Genomic DNA, 22,136 nt, shown 5'->3' with positions numbered 1-22,136 from the left:
TTTAGATGGGGCAGAGTTTGTTAAGTGTATCCAGGATGGATTCCTGTCACAGTATATGGACAGGCCAACTAGGGGGAATGCCATACTAGATCCAGTACTAGGTAACGAACCGGGTCAGGTCACAGATCTCCCAGTGGGTGAGCATCTGGGGGACAGCGACCACTGCTCCCTGGCCTTTAGCATTATCATGGAAAAGGAGAGAATCAGAGAGGACAGGAAAATATTTAATTGAGGAACGGCAAATTATGAGGCTATAAGACTAGAACTTGCGGGTGTGAACAGGGATGATGTCTTTGCAGGGAAGTATACTGTGGACATGTGGTCGATGTTTAGAGATCTCTTGCAGGATGTTAGGGATAAATTTGTCCCGGTGAGGAAGATAAAGAGTGGTAGAGTGAAGGAACCATGAGTGACAAGTGAGGTGGAAAATCTAGTCAAATGGAAGAAGGCAGCATACATGAGGTTTAGGAAGCAAGGATCAGATGGGTCTATTGAGGAATATAGGGAAGCAAGAAAGGAGCTTAAGAAGGGGCTGAGAAGAGCAAGAAGGGGGCATGAGAAGGCCTTGGCAAGTAGGGTAAAGGAAAATCCCAAGGCACTCTTCAATTATGTGATGAACAAAAGGATGACAGGAGTGAAGGTAGGACCGATTAGAGATGAAGGTGGGAAGATGCGCCTGGAGGCTGTGGAAGTGAGCGAGGTCCACAATGAATACTTCTCTTCGGTATTCACCAATGAGAGGGAACTTGATGACAGTGAGGACAATATGAGTGAGGTTGATGTTCTGGAGCATGTTGATATTAAGGGAGAGGAGGTGTTGGAGTTGTTAAAATACATTAGGACAGATAAGTCCCCGGGACCTGATGGAATATTCCCCAGGCTACTCCATGAGGCGAGGGAAGAGATTGCTGAGTCTCTGGCTAGGATCTTTATGTCCTTGCTGTCCACAGGAATGGTACCGGAGGACTGGAGGGAGGCGAATGTTGTCCTCTTGTTCAAAAAAGGTAGTAGGGATAGTCTGGGTAATTATAGACCAGTGAGCCTTACGTCTGTGGTGGAAAAGCTGTTGGAAAAGATTCTTAGAGATAGGATCTATGGGCATTTAGAGAATCATGGTCCGATCAGGGACAGTCAGCATGGCTTTGTGAAGGGAAGGTCGTGTCTAACAAGCCTGATAGATTTCTTTGAGGAGGTGACCAGGCATACAGATGAGGGTAGTGCAGTGGATGTGATCTATACGGATTTTAGTAAGGCATTTGACAAGGTTCCACATGGTAGGCTTATTCAGAAAGTCAGAAGGCATGGGATCCAGGGAAGTTTGGCCAGGTGGATTCAGAATTGGCTTGCCTGCAGAAGGCAGAGGGCCGTGGTAGAGGGAGTACATTCAGATTGGAGGATTGTGACTAGTGGTGTCCCACAAGGATCTGTTCTGGGGCCTCTACTTTTCGTGATTTTTATTAACGACCTGGATGTGGGGGTAGAAGGGTGGGTTGGCAAGTTTGCAGACAACATAAAGGTGTTGTAGGTAGTGTAGAGGACTGTTGAAGATTGCAGAGAGACATTGATAGGATGCAGAAGCGGGCTGAGAAGTGGCAGATGGAGTTCAACCCAGTGAAGTGTGAGGTGGTACACTTTGGAAGGAGAAACTCCAAGGCAGAGTACAAAGTAAATGGCAGGATACTTGGTAGTGTGGAGGAGCAGAGGGATCTGGGGGTACATGTCCACAGATCCCTGAAAGTTGCCTCACAGGTAGATAGGGTAGTTAAGAAAGCTTATGGAGTGTTAGCTTTCATAAGTCGAGGGACGAGGGACAGAGTTTAAGAGTCGCGATGTAATGATGCAGCTCTATAAAACGCTGGTTAGGCCACACTTGGAGTACTGTGTCCAGTTCTGGTCGCCTCACTATAGGAAGGATGTGGAAGCATTGGAAAGGGTACAGAGGAGATCTACCAGGATGCTGCCTGGTTTACAGAGTATGCATTATGATCAGAGATTAAGGGAGCTAGGGCTTTACTCTTTGGAGAGAAGGAGGATGACAGGAGACATGATAGAGGTGTACAATAGATAGAGTGGGTAGCCAGCGCCTCTTCCCCAGGACACCACTGCTCAATACAAGAGGACACGGCTTTAAGGTAAGGGGTGGGAAGTTCAAGGGGGATATTAGGGGAAGCTTTTTTTACTCAGAGAGTGGCTGGTGCGTGGAATGCACTGCCCGAGTCAGTGGTGGAGGCAGATACACTCGTGAAGTTTATGAGACTACTAGACAGGTATATGGAGGAATTTAAGGTAGGTGGTTATATGGGAGGCAGGGTTTGAGGGTCAGCAGAAGATTGTGGGCTGAAGGGCCTGTAATATGCTGTACTATTCTATGTTCTATGATCCCAGGAATGAAGGGGTTAACATATGAGAAGCGTTTGGCAGCTTTGGGCCTGTACTCACTGGAATTTAGAAGAATGTTTGGGGATCTCATTGAAACCTACCAAATGTTGAAAGGACAAGATAGGGTGGATGTAGAGAAGATGTTTCATATGGTGGGGTCATTCAGAACTAGAGGGCATAGCCTCAAAATTGAGCGACAACCTTTTAGAACAGACATAAGGAGGAATTTTTATAGCCAGAGTGGTAAATCTGTGGAATGCTCTACCACAGACTGCAGTGGAGGCCAAGTTTATGCATATATTTAAGGCAGAAGTTGATCATTTCCTGTTCAGTCAGGGCTTCAAAGGATATGGTGAAAAGGCAGGTGTATGATGTTGAGTTGGATCCAGGATCAGCCATGGTGGAATGGTGGAGGAGACTCGATGGGCTGATTGGCTTAATTCTGCTTCTATGTCTTACAGTCTTTTAGACACTTTGCCATGCTTAAACAGCTTTTAAACTGTCAGTTGCTTATGTTTGTGTTTAAAAAGCAGTGAATTTGTCACTGATAGTTAAAGCAGTAAGACACTTCAGAACTATTTTGCTCACTAAGGTTTTAAACATTCAGACTTTAAGATGTCATAATGTACTGGTTCCGATGTGTCCCAATTAACCAGAACCTACTGTATTCTAGCTGCCATGTCCTCTCCACATCACTTAGCTGGTCCATATTCTTTCAAAGCCTTCCATGTTATATTGTCTTTCATACTAGAAATGTTGTCACACTGCAAGAGGCACATTCAGGTCGCACTACACAGACTAAGAGACCCACATTAGTTTCAGGCAAGGGAATACAAAATAGATTTTGCATCTACTAGCATACACAAAGGTCTTTTCTCTGTTAGTTCTGCCAAAATTAGTACTAATAATTGTGTTCAAATCTATGAAATGGAAGGTAAGAGGCTAATAACCGATAAATGGTTCTTTAAGCATGCAAAAGCTAATGCACTTGGACAAAGAAAAGTTTTTAGCAGGAAGTTAGAAATGTGTCTTAACTAAATATTTACTTGTAAAGTACACACTGTAAGATGGTCAGGACCAGAAACGAAATATACTGGCTGCAAGTTTACAGGGGGTAAAAAAAATGAAAACAGAGAATGAACAGCCTTGATGCTGACATATCTAAGCATTTTTAGTACATGCAAAACCAGGTGAAGAAAGGAATCTTTAATTTTCCTATTCAGAGATGATTTACTGAGAAATAGGCAAGCAGAGTGCATTATTAAGCAGCAGACAAAGATTTGGTGCCACAGTAGCATAGCAGTTAATATGACACTATTACAGCTCAGGTCATTCCAGACTTTGGAGCTCAATTTCAGCGTCATCCTCTCCGTGGGATTCCTCCTGCTTCCTCCCAGTTCAAAGATGTAATGGGTAGTTCATTGAGCCTTGACTAGGTAAGGGTTAATCAGGGTTGTTGGGGTGCCGTGGCTCAAAGGGCTAAAGAGCCCATTCAATGCTGTATTGCTAAATAATAAATAACTACATTTAAGACTTGATTGGGAGTTCTGTAAAGTCTCCAAAGGCTGAAGTAGTAGAATTATAAATGCAGAAATTAGACAACCAATGTATCAAAGGCAAGATTATTTTAATGAAAGACTTTACCATTCATTTAGTGGGATATATGACATGTTCATAGCCACTGAATTTCAGACTTTTATTCAAGATAGTACTACCCAGTAAGAGGGTAGCCAACAATGCTTCAGATTGTCTGGGCTCCTTACATCTCTCTGCATCTTTTCAACAACATTGGTTCTGCTGTCTGTACACATTTCCTAAGATTGCAGCCACCTGTTGTAACTGATGCGAGGACGGTATCTCCATTGATTTTAGTGGAAAGGAAGAACTAATTCAGACTTTATTTTCAATCACTCCTTTTGATCTAAACATTTCAAATGCATTAGGATTTTTATTAAAAGTTGCACAAAAGCTACAGTGCATCCATCTTTAGATGAATAGCACTTGCTTAATACACAAAAGCAACTACATTATTGTACTGTGAAGTGTAATTTTGTCACTGCATCCTGCTAGTCTAAGCTTTTAGCTAAAATGATTAAAGGCTGTTATTTTTTATGTCCTGCCACAATTGCCACTTCCTGCATAGCCTTCCACAATCAGTTACAAAAGGATATCAATCTTATACAGCAAAAGCTACCAGAAACTCATGATCCCAATTCCGCTATATTATTCGGTTTGGTTTGGCCAAGTTGAATGAAATCCTGGGAAATTTCTGCATCTCCAGATCAGACACACTTCTTTTAAATATGCCTTCATGAACAAATAATATTGAGAAGCAAATCAAATTAATAATCTTGTTCAACAGAGCCCTGTCCAAAATCAGTACAGTGAAAAACTAATGCTTCCTAACTTGGCTCCTTAAAATCATTTCTAGTGTTCCAATCATCAGTCTCACTATGTGTCTCCTTTTAAAATTCAGCCATTTAATTTATACTATTCTTGTTTTTTTCTCTGCCAAAATAACTTTAGACTTCTCAATTAAATTTGACCTGCCAGCCTATTAGGTCAACAAAAAGACGAGAAAACTGGTGATAATCCCCCAAAAGCTGCAATGCAGTAATCAAAAATAAAAACCTGTCAATATTCCGATGGTCACAAATTTACTGCATGAATGCAAATAGCAAGATCCTCAAAATGAGATTTAACAGAAAGCAAAATTAAAGCTGTTACCCTGTTACACATGATCAGTGATGAAACCCGGAGTCTCAGACACCCTCGCCCAGACGACACAGCCAGGGGCCCAAGGCTTGAGTCCGAACAGCACTGGCCCACGGGTCACACCTCCTGATCCAGTCAGCTGGAGGGTCGCTCCGCAGTCTCTATGACGGTTCTGGTGGCTCTTCCCTTTGCAGCCCCCGTTCTGTAAAGTGTTTCGTCAATTGGTGGTGTGCGATCAACAACGGATTACATAACTGGCCCGCAAATGCCATCTCTGCCCTCCAAACTTCTGCTCCCCGGGGAAAACGGATGCGTTTCTCCATTGAATTCCAACAGGAATCCTCTGCCACTTACCTACATGGATAGAGCAAGGAGCACGCCAGCGTAGGGCGGCGCTTCTCACTTCAACCAGGCCCAGCAACCGACACAGCACCGCGGCAGCCATCACTCACCAGGGTAGTAAACACTGAATATTCATGAGCCTGACCCCGGCCGACACTGAATTATTAATTTATTCGCAATGTCGGGTAATGGATATTTATGAGGGGGGCGGGCTGGAAAGTAAAGGTTAATCAGCACGGACGTTAACGTCTCACAAACACGAGGAATTCTGCAGATGCTGAAAATTCAAGCAACACACATCAAAGTTGCTGGTGAACGCAGCAGGCCAGGCAGCATCTCTAGGAAGAGGTACAGTCGACGTTTCGAGCCGAGACCCTTCGTCTGGCCTGCTGCGTTCACCAGCGACTTTGATGCGTGTTGCTTTAACGTCTCACATCCGGGTTTGTAACGTAGGTCTGTCTCTTGGTTTACGGCGGTTGGCATCCAGTTTAATGGTGCATTTACCGCCACCTTCTGCTCCGGAATGTGCACTAGACATATAATCTAAATCCCTTCACCCAATCTCTCTCTCTCTCTCACACACACACACACACACACACACACACACACACACACACACACACACACACACACACACACACACACACACACACACACACACACACACACACACACACACACACACACACACACACACACACACACACACACACTTCACCCTCCCATCTTTGACCATCCTAGTATCCTATTCCTGTTTATTTGTCATATTCTATAAAAAAAACCCCTGTACCCCTTAAAAACGCTAAAAATACCCGGACTTGTGCTCTCTCACCCATGCCCAGCAACCCTTTTAATGTGAATTCCTGCACCCCCAACTCCCTTAATTTAATTCTCATCATCTCTCCCTGTATCCCATACTTCCTGCAACACAAAACTACATGTTCTACTGACTCCTCTTCCTGACATTTCTCACACAATCCTGTCTGGTGTTTCCCTATCATTTTCAATGTTTTGTTTAATGCACAATGCCCTAGCCTTAACCTAGTCCACACAGTTTCCTCTCTTCTGTTTCCATTACCTATCCTAGTACCTGCAACACTCTTCTGTATTTGATATAAATGCCTCCCTTTCCCCTTCCTGTCCCATTTTTCTTGCCACATTCGGTTGACTTTTTCCCAGATTACACACTTAACCTCTGCTTTACTGATACTAATGTGCATTTCCACATTTTCTTTCTTTAACGCCCTCTTTGCCAACTCATCCACCCTCTCATTCCCCTTCACCCCTACATGTGCTGGAACCCATAGAAATTTTACCTGACCTCCCTGATTTGCAATTCTTGTAACTAACTGAAGGACTTCATAAAGTACATCTTGCCGACTGTTTGTGTGAAAAGACCTTAAACTTGCTAGAACTGAGGATGAATCTGAACATATCAATGCTTTGGCTTGTCTGGCTTTCTGCACCCATTGCAACGCAACCAACACTGCCAGCATCTCCACTGTAAACACCCCTAACTTATTAGATGTTCTTCTGCTGATTCCAATTTCTTTTGCTGGTATTACCACCCCAAACCTTGTCACTCCTGTTTCAGGTTCCTTCGCACCATCCGTATAAATGTGAGTATAATCACTATACTTTTCCATCACATGACAGTTAAATGCATTTACCAAATCTGTTTTATATCTTTCTTTCCTTTTTACCTCTAACAAATGCCAGTCTATGTCAGGCCATACAAGCTTCCATGGAGCTACAACCGGATAAACTACTGAAGGACTTATCCTCAGATCAAATACTCCACATTCTTTCGCAATATCATTCCCTACCCGACTAAAGGTATCCCTCTGAAACCTCCCATTTTCCTAGCACTCCTGCAACGCTCCTTTAGTAGGGTGAGAATCATTGTGCCCCTGCAAGTTAGCCCAGTAGTTTGCCATCAGTTGCATCCTTTTTAGTTCCAAAGGCATTATTCCCATTTCTACCTGTAGGGCTGACATTGGTGACGTTTTAAAAGCCCCACTGCACACTCTCAAGGCCTGATCCTGAATCACATCCAGTTTCCTTATAAGAGACATAGCTGCTGATCCATATACTATATTTCCATAATCCAATACAGATCTCACTAAAGCCACATACATTCTCTTCAAAGCTGAACAACTTGCTCCCCATTCCCTACCAGTCAAACATCTCATCACATTTATTACTTTTTTACATTTCTCCTCAACTTTCCTGATATGGTCTGCCCATGTTAATCGTAAATCAAATATAACTCCCAGAAATTTAAATGTTGCAACCCTTTCTAATTCAACCCCATACATTCTTAACTTCTTCCCTACCTCAACCCTTTTCCTGGTAAAAAAATACAGTTTGAGTTTTATCTACTGAAAATCTATATCCCCAATCATAACCCCACTCCACCACTTCATCAATTGCTTCTTGTAGTTTCCTGATTATATGGTCCATGTTCCTGCCTCTTTTCCACAAGGTTTGTAACGTTGAACTCTGACTCTGATGATCACTGGGACGTCACATTCCAACAAGGCGGTGCTTGCAGCATCATCGTGGACGGGTGAAAACAGGGAAGGTCCCACAAGAACAGAAAAAAAGTTAAAAAGTTAGGAGGTAGTGCTTGAGAGAGAAAATAGAAGGACTAATGAATATTCCAAAATATTTTATGCTATCACATAATAGGCTGGGCCAAGTTAGTGGGCATGGGATTGAAGGTGTGTTGGTGGACACGATTCAAAATTGAATTAGTTTTTCTGACTGGAAGTGTCCTTTAAAAGCTGAGGGATTGAGTATCGGAGTTGGGATGCTGTGTGCAGCTGTATAACGTTTCACGTGGTATATAATTATGGTTGCCATTCTCACAGTGGCATTTGGAATGCAGAACTGCTTTACCAGGATGTTGCCTGGACTGGGGAAAGGGGGAGGGGGAGAGAACTTTACATAGAGGAGAAAATTCAAAAGTCTGAAGTGCAAGGGGACTTGTGAATCCTTGTGCAAGGTCCCCTGAAGGCTAACTTGCAGGTTGAGTCTGTTGAGGAAGGCAAATGTGATGTTAGCATTCATTTCAAGAGGACTAGAACATAAAAACAAGGATGTAATGGTATGGTGTTATGAGGCACTGGTGAGGCCTCACTTGGAGTATTGTGAGCAGTTTTGGACCCTTTATGTAAGAAAGTATGTGCTGACACAGGAGGAGGTTCACAAAAATGATTCCAGGATTGAAAGGCTTATATGAGGAGAGTTTGATGGTTCTGGTTCTGTATTCACTAGAATTCAGAAGAATGAGGTGTGACCTCATTGAAACCTGTTGAATGGTGAAAGGCTTTGTTAGAAAGGATGTTGAGAGGGTGTTTACTATGGTGGAAGAGTCTAATACCAGAAGACACAGCCTCTGAATAGGGGGACTCTCATTTAGAACGTAAATGATGAATTTCTTTAGCCAGTGAGTGAAGAATCTGGAATTTGCTACCACGGGTGGCTGTTGAGGCTGAGCCATTGGGTATATTCAAGGCAGGGGTTAATAGGTTCTTGATTAGTCAGGGCATGAAGTGATATGGGGAGAAGGCAGGAAATTGGGGCTGAGAGGGAAATAATGTAATGGTGGGGCAGACTCAATGGACAATGGACAGGTGAGGTTTATTTTCACTGGAATATAAGAGGCTGAGTTTGTATTGTTATATGAGAGGGTAGATGGTCCTTCTGCTTGTGTGGGAGAGACTAAAACTAAGAGGCCATATGTTTAAGGTAATAGGGGAGAAAGTTTAAGACAATCTGGGGGATAAGTTCTTCACAAAGAGGACTGTGTTTTGTGGAACAAGGTGCAGAGAAAGTGTTAGGCAAATACAGTAAAAATTTAAAGGACATTTGACAGGTACTTGGAGATGAAAGCAGTAGCGGGATAACATGTGGCCAGGTGGGTTTATCATAGATAGGCATGATGGTCAGCGTAGACAAGTTGGGCCTCCATTCAAGTAGAAAACAGCCCCAGCCTGTCTGATCTCTCCTTATAACACAAGCTGTATGGCCTCAGAAACATCCTTGTCAATCCCTATCCTTTTCTGTACACTGTCTAGCTTAATCACATTGTTTCTATAGTATGGTGACCATAATATACAAGGACCGTAGTAGAATTAATGCAAGACTGCACCCAACAGGGTGGGAAAACAACCAGAGTACAAAAGATAACCAACTGTGCAAATACAAAACAAAAAGAAATAATAATAGATAAACAATATATATCAAGGACATGAGATGAAGATTCCTTGGAAGTGGGTCCATAGGTTGTGGGAGCATTTCAGTGATGGGGTGAGTGAAGTTATCCCCTTAGGTTCATGAACCTGATAGGTGATGGGTAGTTCCTGAACCTGGTGGTGTGAATCCTGAGGCTTCTGTACCTTCTTCCTGGTTGCAGCAGTGAGAAGAGAGCATGACCTGGGTGGTGGGGGTCCCTCATGATAGATGATGCTTTACTGCGAATGGTAGATGTGCTCATTGATGGGGAGGGCTTTATCAGTGATGGACTGGGCTGCATCCACTACGTGTTGTATTTTCCGTTCAAGGACATTGGTGTTTCCATAATAGGCTGTGATGCAGCTAGTCAGTGTATTCTCCTCCACACAGCTATAGGAGTTTGTCAAAGTTTTAGATGTCATGCCAAATCTTCACAAACTCTGAAGGAACTTGAGGCACTGCCATGCTTTCTCATTATTGCACTTAAAAGTTGGGCCCAGGACAGGTTCTCTGAAATTACAACAAAAATAATTTAAAGTTGCTGATCCTCTCCAGCTCTGATCCCTCAATGAAGACTGTCTCTTGGACCTCTGGTTTCCTCCTCTTAAGATCAATAACCAGCTCCTTGGTGCTGCTGACATTGAGTAAGAGGTTGTTGTTGCACCACTCAGCCAGGTTTTCAATCTCCCTGATATATACTGATTAGTTACCACTTTTGATTTGGCCAACGGCAGTGGTGTCGTCAGCAAACTTACATATGGCGTTTTCAGTTTTAATTGGTAAATATCAAACAGCTAATATGATGCTTTGTATTACCAACTTTATGTAGTAAAGATCAATGGAAATGTTTGCTGCTTTAAGCTAGTTTAGGTTAATTGTTGAATTAACATCAAATTTTAATTATTGAATGAAGGTTAAGTGTTAATAATTTTAAAATTGTTAATGTAGAACGATTAGCCTTTCTGTGGAGCAAATGAAATTAAGTAAAGTCAATGGAGCTAATTAAGAAGAGGAGTACTGTGTCATCTATTGGCAACCAGAAATGATTCAGTTACAATTCTTTTTCAGTGAGGGCAAAATCTATATACAAACGTACTACTAAAACTCTCAGGCTCTGTTTGTCTGTTTGTGACCTCTAATGAGTGCAAATGGTGCATTACAACGGCACTATTCTTGGCTAAATCAACTTAAAATGTGCTAACTTACAGAATGCAGGCAAAGTTCAGGGTTATATATTAGTTTAAAATTGCTCACTCGCCAAAATCAACAGCCTAGCTTTCACCCGAGTGCAGCTGCCAGCCATGATGGAAACTGTAACGCGAAACCAAGACATATGTGCATGGCCAGCCTCAGAAGTGACACCAACCGGAGCAAAAGGGCAGGGCAGCTCTATTTCGAGCGGTCATTTTCTGCTAATCACCATCAGCATGTGCAGGATTGGGACAGGTCTAACTGAGACCCATCAATAAGAGATAATTAAATCTTACTGTAATGTCGCACTTCGAGACACCCATCAAACCCTCTGCTGCAGTCAAAGGACAGCGGTGACTATATCACGTCCATTTAGGAGAGCGCCAACCACATCATCAAGAATAATCAGCATCCTTGAGGCTTTGGTGTTACTGCTTTGTATCTTCTATCCAGCATTAGGGTGAAAAAAGTATGGTCAGCCTAATTATGCCATGTGGAAAGAAAAGGGGGACATTATGGTCAAGATATGATGCCAAACGTGGTCGGGAAGTGGCAAGGAGAGGAAGAGAACAAGAATTGGATGAGGCCAGGGCCGCACGACTCCAGGATCAAAGAGGACAAAAAAGACGAGAGAAGAAGAGACAAAGGAGGAGAGGCATGCACGTCTCCAAACTGACAACAACTGGCATAGAAGGAGGAGAGATGAAGGGACAAAGGAGCTGAGAAATGCACATCTCCAGGATCAGAGACAAACAACAAACAGCAGAAGAGATGAAGAGACGGGGGATGAAAGGGCTGCACATCTCCAGAATGACAAAAACAGGCACAGAAGGAGGAGAGAGGAAGAGACAAAGGAGCAGAGAAATGCACATCTCCAAGATCAGAGGCAAAGAATAAACAGCAGAAGAGATGAAGAGACGGTGGATGAAAGGACTGCACGTCTCCAGAATGACAATGAGAGGCACAAGGGTGCCAGATCAACCAGAAATGATGCCATCAAAAGTGTCCTTCGTTAAACAAGGAGGAGCCTTGCTATGCATCGTTCTTCTTTAAAAAACTGAGGTTTTCTTCTTCAATTTCCAAAGCAAAGCGATACCAATAGCATTCAGGAAAATTTAATGTTCATTCTGGTCACATCAGACTGCACTACCCTTCTCTCAAAGGGTGCCCCAACGGGTCACCCTGTTGTCTAGTATTTAATAATATTATCATGTACTTGACATGATTTGTCTTTATATGCAATTTAATTTATTTTTAATTAGTTTATGGAATATCATGATTAAAGTATTATAAGTATGTGGAACAAATAATATCAGTGTAACAATAGGCTAGTGCTCTACTGGAAACTCCCAGTGCAGAATCCTCTGACAGAATTATTTTTTCTCTTGCTTGTTTAGACCACCAAACTGGTACCTTTTAATAAATAAGCAAAACATCTTAAAAAGAGAGAGATTTAAAACAAGCTCCATAAACATGTAATAATGTAGTAACATACCAGCCCTGAAACCAGTCTCTGAAAGTTTGCATTTCAACTTTATATTTTGGTTGCCAGGTGTCAATATTTAACATTTTTATACACTATTTTACTATTTACTTCACAGGAAACAATTATTTCATATTTATTCTTATCAAATCAGAGATGTATTTATATTGCTGCCTTTTCAATAAAATAAATTCTATCTGGCATCCATGCAAAGGGCTGAAAACCTGAAGACTTCCAAGTCAGTTAAAAATGAATGCAATTCAGTAAGTCATTACAACTGCTGTATTTGCTTTTAGATTTATATCAAGGGGTTTACATCATGATTAAAGAATCACAAATTTATGGGAGAGCAGGAAGTCAACTGGCCCAGTAAGTTTTTGCCATCCCTCTGTAGAGCAATCTAATCAGTATCATTCCTCTGGAAAGCTCGAGCAATTCTAAAGGCCCATAGTAAGATATTGTATCTGCCCCTGGAATATTGTATATGCTCCATCCACCCAAAGAAAGATATAGTTATGACAGAGGATGTAGAGAAGGTTTTCTAGATTCATTCCAGGATTTGTTTTTTTCTCTCTGTGAGGACAGTTTGGGCAGACTGGGCCCACGATCACTGCACTGAAAAGATTAATAACTTGTCAAGGTTGGCTGGGATATCCGGAATCAGGGGTTACTGTTGAAAAATAAGAGGTCCACAGGATTGCAATTTCTTAACTACTTTCCCTTCTATGGAAGATTTTGCAGGTCTGATATAGACATCATCAATAACCTCAGAACTCACAAAACTGGACTCATCACTAATTAAAAGAACTGTGTATAGAAAGCAGGCTGTCGTGGAAGAGTTGTGAATATACACTCTGTGGTCATGCTTATTTGGTAGAGGTGGTACCAGATAAGATGACATTGAGTGGATCTCTGTATGTTCGTGGTCCACTGCACGGTTCCACTTCAAGGTTCGACATGTGTGTTCAAAGGTGCTATTCTGCACACAACTGTTAATAATGCATGGTTATTTGTGTTACTGTTGCCTTCCTGTCAGCTTGAATCAGTCTGGCCATTCTCCTCCAACCTCTCTCATTAGCAAGGCCTTTCTGCCCACAGAACTGGCAGTCACTGGATATTTTTTCACACCATTTTCTGAAGTCTAGAGAAAAACCCAGGACATCCTCAGTTCTTGAGACAATCAAACCACTCTGTCTGGCACAACAATCATTCCACGGTCAAAGTTACTTAGATGTATTTGTTTTTAGTTATTTAGAGATACAGATTTGTAACAGACCCTTCCGGCCCAATTACACCCAATTAACCTAGTAACCAGTATGTCTTTGGAATGTGGGAGGAAACAGGAGCACCCAGAGGAAACCCGTGTGGTCACAAACTCCTTACAGATGGTGGTGGGAATTGAACCAGGTTGTAGGCACTGTAATAGCATTGTGCTAACCACTGCACAGCTGTGCCACCCCTTCTTCTTCATTCTGATGTTTAGTCTGAACAAGAAATGAGCCTCTTGACCAACGGACCCCAACCACCGGGCCGCGGACCAGTACCGGGCCGCGAGGAAACAATATGATTTGACGATACGAGTCAGCTGCACCTTTCCTCATTCCCTGTCACGCCCAGTGTTGATCTTGAACACACGCAGGGTCATTACCCACGTATCATCTGTGTCATCTTTGAGCTTGCAAATGACGGCGGGCTGAAAAGTATGTTTGACATAACATCTCTGCCGGCATTCTGGATCAAGGTCAAGGCTAAATATCCTGAGATATCCACGAAAGCACTGAAAACGTTGCTTCCATTTCCAACATATCTCTGCAATTGAATGCAACAAAAACTAAATTACGGAATAGACTGGACATAAGGAACCCCTTTCTAGTATCGCTGTCTCCCATCACCCCTCGATAGGACCGCTTATTGCAGGGAGACAAGCCCTGGGCTCCCAATGATTCAGCGATATTGGTGTGTTGCAATGATTTTATCTGTTCATACGGGGAAAATATGTGCTGTGTGTTTAATATCCAAATGTTACTTAAAATGTTATGATGTTATTGACTTACTTATATAACCATATAACAATTACAACACGGAAACAGGCCATCTCGGCCCTTCTAGTCCATGTCGAACGCTACTCTCACCTAGTCCCACTGACCTGCACTCAGCCCATAACCCTCCATTCCTTTCCTGTCCATATAGCTATCCAATTTTACTTTAAATGATAATATCGAACCTGCTTCTGCTACTTCTACTGGAAGTTCGTTCAACACTTACTTCAAGCTCCCCTGATAATTAACTTATCACTATATTCATGCGAGGAAAATATACGCTGTGTTTAATATTAAATTAGTTAGATAAACCCTTTTAGAAACGAAATTGAGTGTATTAGCCACTTATCACCTAAGTGGTGATAACACTTAGGTCGTGATTAACACGCCCCCTCCCCACCCCCCCACCGTACAGAATCGCCAAAAAGGATTTGCAGGAGAAAAATAGGCAGGTCACGACGCGCATGCGCACTGATGCCCGCGCAAGGCTTCATGGTCATTGTAGTCTTTTTCTGGGTAAACACAACATATTTGACTGCGGGCCTGCAAGAATATTGTCAATATTAAACCGTTCCACAGTGCAATGAAGGTTGGGGACCCCTGCTCTTGACTGTCTGCATGCCTTTTTGCATTGAATTGCTGCCACTAGATTGGCTGATTAGATATTTGCATTAATGAGCAGGTGTACAAGTATACTTAATCAAATGGCCACTGAGTATATATGTTGCTTACTAGTTGAGAATGGAGAACAAATTGCTTAGTAGATCATTAGCCTTTCATAGTTGTATACATCCATTCATATAATCAGTTAAACTTTATTACTAAGAACACTGTGATTGCGGGACCCTAGCAGCAGGAGGAGTAGTGAGGGGCTCAGGAGAGCGCTGAGTACTGGGAAACAGCTGAGGAGCTGAGGTGAGTGTGCTTTAAAAGGTGCGCGGAGGGCAACTGAAGGGTTAAATAGAGTGTTGATTAGTTGATTAGAGGGAGTGAGTACTTGAGATAATTGGCAGGGACAAATAAAAGGAGGGGTAACTGAAGAGGAGTGGCCAGTGTGTGAGTGGCTCAGGGTAGGAGTGGAGCTTTGAGACTTTGGCTTGAGAGGCTTCGGCGAGCAGAGGCTGAGGACTAGTTTATGGTTTTCACAGAAAACCTCACACAGCCATGGACAACAGTACCTCATATGCCAGGCTGCTGTTCAGCGACTTCACTTGGCATTGAACACAGTCACATTCCATTCAAATTTATCATTAACTTTCAAGACCTAGGTCGTTGCACCTTAGAGTCAGAATCAGGTTTAATATCACTGGCATACGTCATGAAATTTGTTGTTTGTAGTAGCAGTACAGAGCAATAGATAATAATGAAAATACTATAAATTACAATAAGAAAAAATATATATAAAATAAAGTTAAATATGTAGTGCAAAAAGAGCACAAAAAAAGGAGAAAATAGTGAAGTAGTGTAAATGGGTTCATTGTCCATTCAGAAATCTGATGGTAGAGGGGAAGAAGATGCCCCTGAAAGGTTGAGTGTGTATCTTCGGGCTCCTATACCTGCTTCTTGATGCTAGCAATGAGAAGGGGGCATGTCCTGGGTGATGAGGGTCCTTTATGATGAATATCGCCTTTTTGAGGAATTGCCTTTTGAGGATGTTCTTGATGCTGGAGAGGCTAGTGCCCATGCTGGAGGTGACTGAGTTTACAAATTCCTGCAGCTTTTTCTGATCCTGTGCAAAGGTTACTCCGTACCAAACAGTGATACAACCAGTTAGAATGCTCTCCATGGTACATCTGTAGAAATTATCAAGTCTCCTCAAACTTCTAATGCAGTTTCCCAATCTTTTCCAGCCCAACATCCCCCTAAAGCACTTTGGTACTTGCCAACACCCCCCTAAAACACCTTCATACTTGCCACTGCCCCTCAGGCACAATATACTTTCTGGTGCCCCCATAGTGTAAGAACACGTCTATAAGACCATGAGACATAGGAGCAAAATTAGGGCATTTGGGCGATCAAGAAACTACCAATCTCTGCCTTAAATACACCTGGCCTCCACAGTTGCCTGTGGTAACAAATTCCACAAATTCACCACCCGCTGGCTAAAGAACTTTCTCCACAGCTATGTTTTAAATGGGATGCCCTTCTTCCTGAGGCAGTGCCCTCTTGTTCTAGACTCCCCCGCCATGGGAAACATCCTTTCCAAATTTACTCTGCCTATGCATTTCAACATTCGAAAGGTTTCAATGAGATCCCCCCCTCATCCTTCTAAATACCAGTGAGTATAGACCCAGAGTCATCAAATATTGTATGAGTTTTTCCACACTTTGCATAATTTTGGAAAAGTTATAAGAAGCAATGAGACACTATCAATGTCATTTTTAGCTTTCTTGGCAAATGACTCGAGTGTGCAATGCTTTTTGAATGCTTCTTTCATCTTCTGGAACTGAGTAATACCATAAATAGCCTTCTCAGCATGCCCTTTGTAGAAGTATTCCTGCAATCTTGATGGTTTTGTTGCTTCGTTAGACAGTACTGTATTACAAATAAGACACATGGGGCATCGCTGATCTGACAGAAATGAAATAAAACCACACTCCAGGTATGTTACGTTGTATTGATGCACCTTCTGTAGTTTCTGTTTCTTCACAGGATTAGAATTCAAGGTTTCACCACCTTCAGACTCATAGAGATTGTGCTACATTATCCATCCCGTCAACAAAGAAAATAGTTCGTTCTGATACAACATAAACGTTGATGGAGAGTGGACTTGAAAGCACAGAGGAACATCTGGAAAAATTTCTGAAACGCCCGTTCGCTGCTGTCGTTACTGCGTGGTCGGGAATCTTTCGGAGGGTAGGCCTCAAAATCCCCAGCCTTGCCTGCTTTTGGCGACTGAGAAAGAGGTCGAATCGCTAGGACAGAGATGGCGCTCAGTACTCGGTGTCGGAGAGCTGATCAGAGCTCGAAGTTTTCAGATGACTCAGAGTCGGATTGTGGTCGGCATGGCAAGGAGAATTCTTCCTTCTCCCGTCTGCATGAGATGTGGGACATTTGAGAAACTTTGAACTTTACTGTGCTCACGGACTTCTTCATCAAGTTATGGTATTGTGCACTGTTGTAACTATATGTTATAATTATGTGGTTTTGTCAGTTTTTTTAGTCTTGGTTTGCCCTGTGTTTTGTGATATCACACCAGCGGAAATAATGTATCATCTCTTAATGCATGCATTACTAAATGACAATAAAAGAGGACTACGTGTCTTCATAATCTAAACACACTTGTAAGTTTTCTCACCCAAACCAGCAAAGCACCATAGGATTTAATTACATTACATTTTTATAAAAGTTACAAGTTCATAAAGAATTCAGGGTTACAGATATATTTCCAATATTAGTTGATGAAATTGATGGCTTTGTTGCAAAGTTTGCAGACGATATCAAGATAGGTGGAGGAGCATATGGTTTTGAAGAAGTTGAGAGGCTACAGAGGATGTCGATAGATTAGGAGAATAGGTAAAGAAATGGTAGATGGAATACAGTGTCAGGAAGTGTTTAGTCATGCACTTTGTTAGAAGGAATGAACTGGTTGACTATTATATAAATGGAGAGAAAATACAAAAAACTGAGGTGCAAATGGACTTGGGAATCCTTGTGCAGGATTCCTTAAAGGTTAATTTGCAGGTTCAGTCTGTGGTAAGGAAGGCAAATGCTATGTTAGGATTCATTTCAAGAGGACTAGAATATAAAAGCAAGTTTGTAATGTTGAGACTTTATAAAACACTGGTGAGGCCTCACTTGGAGTATTGTGAGCAGTTTTGGGCTCCTTATGAGACCATTATACCTAAGAGCAGATTTAGGACATTTGGCCTATTGTGTCTGCTCCACCTTTCAATCATGGCTGATCAATATATCCACTCCTTAGCCCCACTCCCTGGCCTTCTCCCCGTAAACTTTGATGCCATGTCTACTCAAGAACTTATCAATCTCTGTCTTAAATACACCCAATGACCTAGCCTCTGCAGCTGCCTGTGGTAACCTTCTGTAAGTCCAAATATACAACATTCACTGCATCCCCTTTACCTATCCTACTTGTATTCTCCTCAAAGAATTCCAACAGGTTCATCAGGCAAGATTTTCCCTGAAGGAAATTATGCTGACTTTGTCCTATCTTGTACTGTGATATCAGGTACTCCATAACCTCATCCTTAACAATTGACTCTAACATCTTCCCAACCACCAAGGTCAGCCTAACTGGCCTTTAATTTCATTTCTGCTGCCTCCCTCTTTTCTTAAAGAGTGGAATGACATTTACAGTTTTCCAGTCCTCTGGCACGATGCCAGAGTCCAATAATGTTTTAAAGATCATTTCTAATGTGTCCACAATTTCTATTGCTACCTCTTTCAGAACCCTAGGATGCAGTTCATCTGGTCTGGGTGATTTACGTATGTACCTTTAGGTTTTTCAGCTTTTTAAGCACCTTCCCCCTTGTAATAGTAACTGCACTCACTTCTCTTCCCTCACACCCTTCAACACTTGGCACACTGCTACTCTCTTCCACAGTGAGTACTGATGCAAAATACTCATTCAGTTCATCTCCTGTCTCCTTGCTCCCTGTTATTATTTCCCCGGCTTCATTTTCTAGCAGACCTATATCCACTCTCATCTCTCCCTTATGTTTAACATACTTGAAAAAACCTTTACTATCCACTTTGATATTGTTTGCTAGCTTGCTTTCATATTTCATCTTTTCCCTCCTAAAGATATTTTAGTTGCTTTATGTAGGTCTTTAAAAGCTTCCCAATCCTCTATCTTCCTGCCAATTTTTACTTTGTTATGCGCCCCCTCTTTTGTTTTTATGTTAGCTTTGACCTCCCTTGTCAGCCACTGTTGTATTATTTTGCCATTTAAGTATTTCTTCATTTTTAGAATACATCTATCCTGCACCTTCCTTATTTTTCACAGAAACTCATGCATTGCTGCTCTGCTGTCATCCCTGCCAGCATCTCCTTCTAATTTACTTTGGCGAACTTCTCTCTCATACAACTGTAACTTCCTTTACTCCACTGAAATACTGCTACATCAGACTACTTTCTCCCAATCAAATTTAAAGTTGAACTCGATCGTATTGTGATCACTGGTTCCTAAAGGTTCCTTTACCTTAAGCTCCCTAATCACCTCAGGTTCATTACATAATATCCAATCCAGTATAGCTGATCCTCTAATCGGCTCAATGACAAACTGCTCTAAAAAACCATCTCATAGGCATTTAACAAACTCATTCTCTTGAGATCCATTGCTAACCTGATTTTCCCAATCAACCTGCATGTTGGAGTCTCCCATGACTATCCTAACATCGCTGTTTGGACATGCCTTTTCTATTTCCCATTATAATCTGAGGTCCACATCCCAGCTACTGTTGGGAGGCCTGTATATAACTGCCATCAGGGTCCTTTCACCCTTGCAGTTTCTTAACTCAACCAACAAGGATTCAACATCTTCTATGTCACATCTTTCTACTGATTTAATGCCATTCTTAACTAGCAGAGCCACATCAACCCCTCTGCCTACCTTCCAATACAATGTGTAACCTTGGACATGCAATTCCTAACTACAACCATTGTTCAGCCAGAATTCAGTGATGGCCACAGCATCATACCAGACCATCTGTAATTGTGCAACAAGATCACCCACCTTATTTCTTATACTCTGTGCATTGAGATATAATATTTTGAGTGGTGTACTTCCTACCCTTTTTAATTCTCTATCCCTAATGCACTGGTACTCTGTCTGCAGGCTGCAATATTGTCCTATCATCTTAGAAAGGATATGCTGAAACTGGAGAGGGTTCAAAGGAGGTTCACGGCTTGTCATATGAAGAGTGTTTAATGGCTCTGGGCCTATATTCACTGGAATTCAGAAGAATGACAGGTGACCTTATTGAAACCTATCTAATGGTGAAAGGCCTTGATGGAGTGGCTGTGGAGAGAATGTTTCCTCTAGTGCAAGTGTCTAAGACCAGAAGACACAGTCTCAGAATAGAGGGGCATCATTTTAGAACACAGATGAGAAGGAATTTCTTGAGCTAGAGAGTGGTGAGTCTGTGGTATTCTTTGCCACAGTCAGCTGTGGAGGCCAAGTCTTTATGTATGTTTAAGGCAGAGGCTGATAGTTTCTTTGTTGGTTAGGACATGAAGTGATCTGGGGAGAAAGCACTGAGTCTGGCCTTGTTGCTCAGAAGGGTAGAGAACGGAAGAGATGGCAGCAGTAATAGGGGACTCTACATTTCCGGGGACAGATAGGTGATTCTGCGGAAGGAAAAAAGACACATGGATGATAGTTTACCTCCCAGGTGCCAAGGTCAATGATGTTTCTGAACACGTCCACAATATCCTGAAAAGGGAGTGTGAGCAGCCAGAAGTCATGGTACACATTAGTACCAACGATATAAGCAGTGTGACGAGAATACACATAGATTAAGATGTTAGCTGTCCTGTGCTGGCACCAGTGGGATCAGTAGTTGGTCTGCCACCTGTCTTCAGGAGGGAGAGAGATAAGGAAAACAATGGAGCAGCATTTGGAGATGTTAATGAAGGGACGGGAGAGAGTAACGGAAGGAGAGCTGTCAAGATCGGCTCCCCCCTTTGAACCCTGAACTGTTTGAAGTGATGGACAGGCGATACCCCAGCAGGGGGATAAAAAGGGACAGGTTCACTAAGGCAACACACACACGACACCCCGAGGTAACGAAACCCTGGAAGCGGTGCGTCTCTCACAAGTCGGTGGGAAGTTTTTGGACGGCTGATCGCGGGATCAAGCCATAGACGCTCAGGGTGGAAAGGCACGATCGGCGGGAACCTGGTGTGTGTCCACCCTTGCCTGGGTGCCAGGTTCACCGCAGAGAAACGATTGTATCGGGAAACGGAGGGGTCACGGTCGGTGACCTCAGATGACATCACAAAGGACTCGCCCGAAAGCTGACTGTGAAGGTCTGTGTGGAAGCCGTTTTGAATATTCATTTGTTTTGCTCTCTCTCTCCTTCCCCCCACTGTCCATCGCCACGGCAGCGATTACTGCGAACTGAACTGAACTAAACTGAACTGAACTTTGCGTCACTTTGAAACTGGTCATTTACCCCTAGACAACAATAGAGCTTGATTGATCCTGTTATCTTAATTCTGTGTACATGTGTGCTTATTATTGCTGAACTGTTGCATTTATTATCCTTTTGATTAGAGTACTGTGTTGCTTGTTTCTTTAATAAAACTTTCTTAGTTCTAGTAATCCAGACTCCAACTGAGTGATCCATTTCTGCTGGTTTGACAACCCAGTTACGGGGTACGTAACAGTAGAAAGAGGGAAGAGGTCCTGTAAACAGAATACAAGGAGTTAAGAAGGAAGCTGAGAAGCAGGACCACAAGGTAGTAATCTCATGATTGCTGTCTGTGCCATGCAGCAGTGGAGATAGGAACAGAATGAGGTGGCAGATAAATGCATGGCTAAAAAATTGGAGCGGGGGCAAGGATTCAGATTTCTGGATAATTGGGACTTCTTCTGAGGCAGATGTAACCTGTACAAAACAAAGAATTAAATTATATCACAAAGGCAAAATTCAAAAGGGCGAAGAATGCAGGACTGAAGATGTTGTATTTAAATGTGTGTAGCATTAGAAATAAGGTGGATAAACTTGTGGCGCAATTAGAGATTGGTTGGTTTGACGTTGTGGGCATTACTGAGCCACTGCTAA

The 22,136-nt window shown here is 42.4% G+C and overlaps 1 protein-coding gene across 1 annotated transcript in view; it reads right to left on the bottom strand.

Moving 5' to 3' along the window:
- The window catches only part of LOC140200333 (palmitoyl-protein thioesterase ABHD10, mitochondrial-like), a 63,054-nt gene extending 57,326 nt beyond the window's left edge, over nt 1–5,728 (bottom strand). The window contains exon 1 of the mRNA XM_072263516.1: nt 5,449–5,728. Within this exon, the coding sequence (XP_072119617.1) occupies nt 5,449–5,539 (91 nt within the window). The 5' untranslated portion in view covers nt 5,540–5,728. The remainder of the gene's footprint in view (nt 1–5,448) is intronic.
- Nucleotides 5,729–22,136: the final 16,408 nt, after the last annotated feature.

Source organism: Mobula birostris, chromosome 7 (assembly GCF_030028105.1).
Source record: "Mobula birostris isolate sMobBir1 chromosome 7, sMobBir1.hap1, whole genome shotgun sequence".
Lineage (NCBI taxonomy): Eukaryota > Metazoa > Chordata > Chondrichthyes > Myliobatiformes > Myliobatidae > Mobula > Mobula birostris.
The sequence above is the reverse complement of the archived record's forward strand: the minus strand, read 5'-3'. Positions and strand labels throughout refer to the sequence as shown.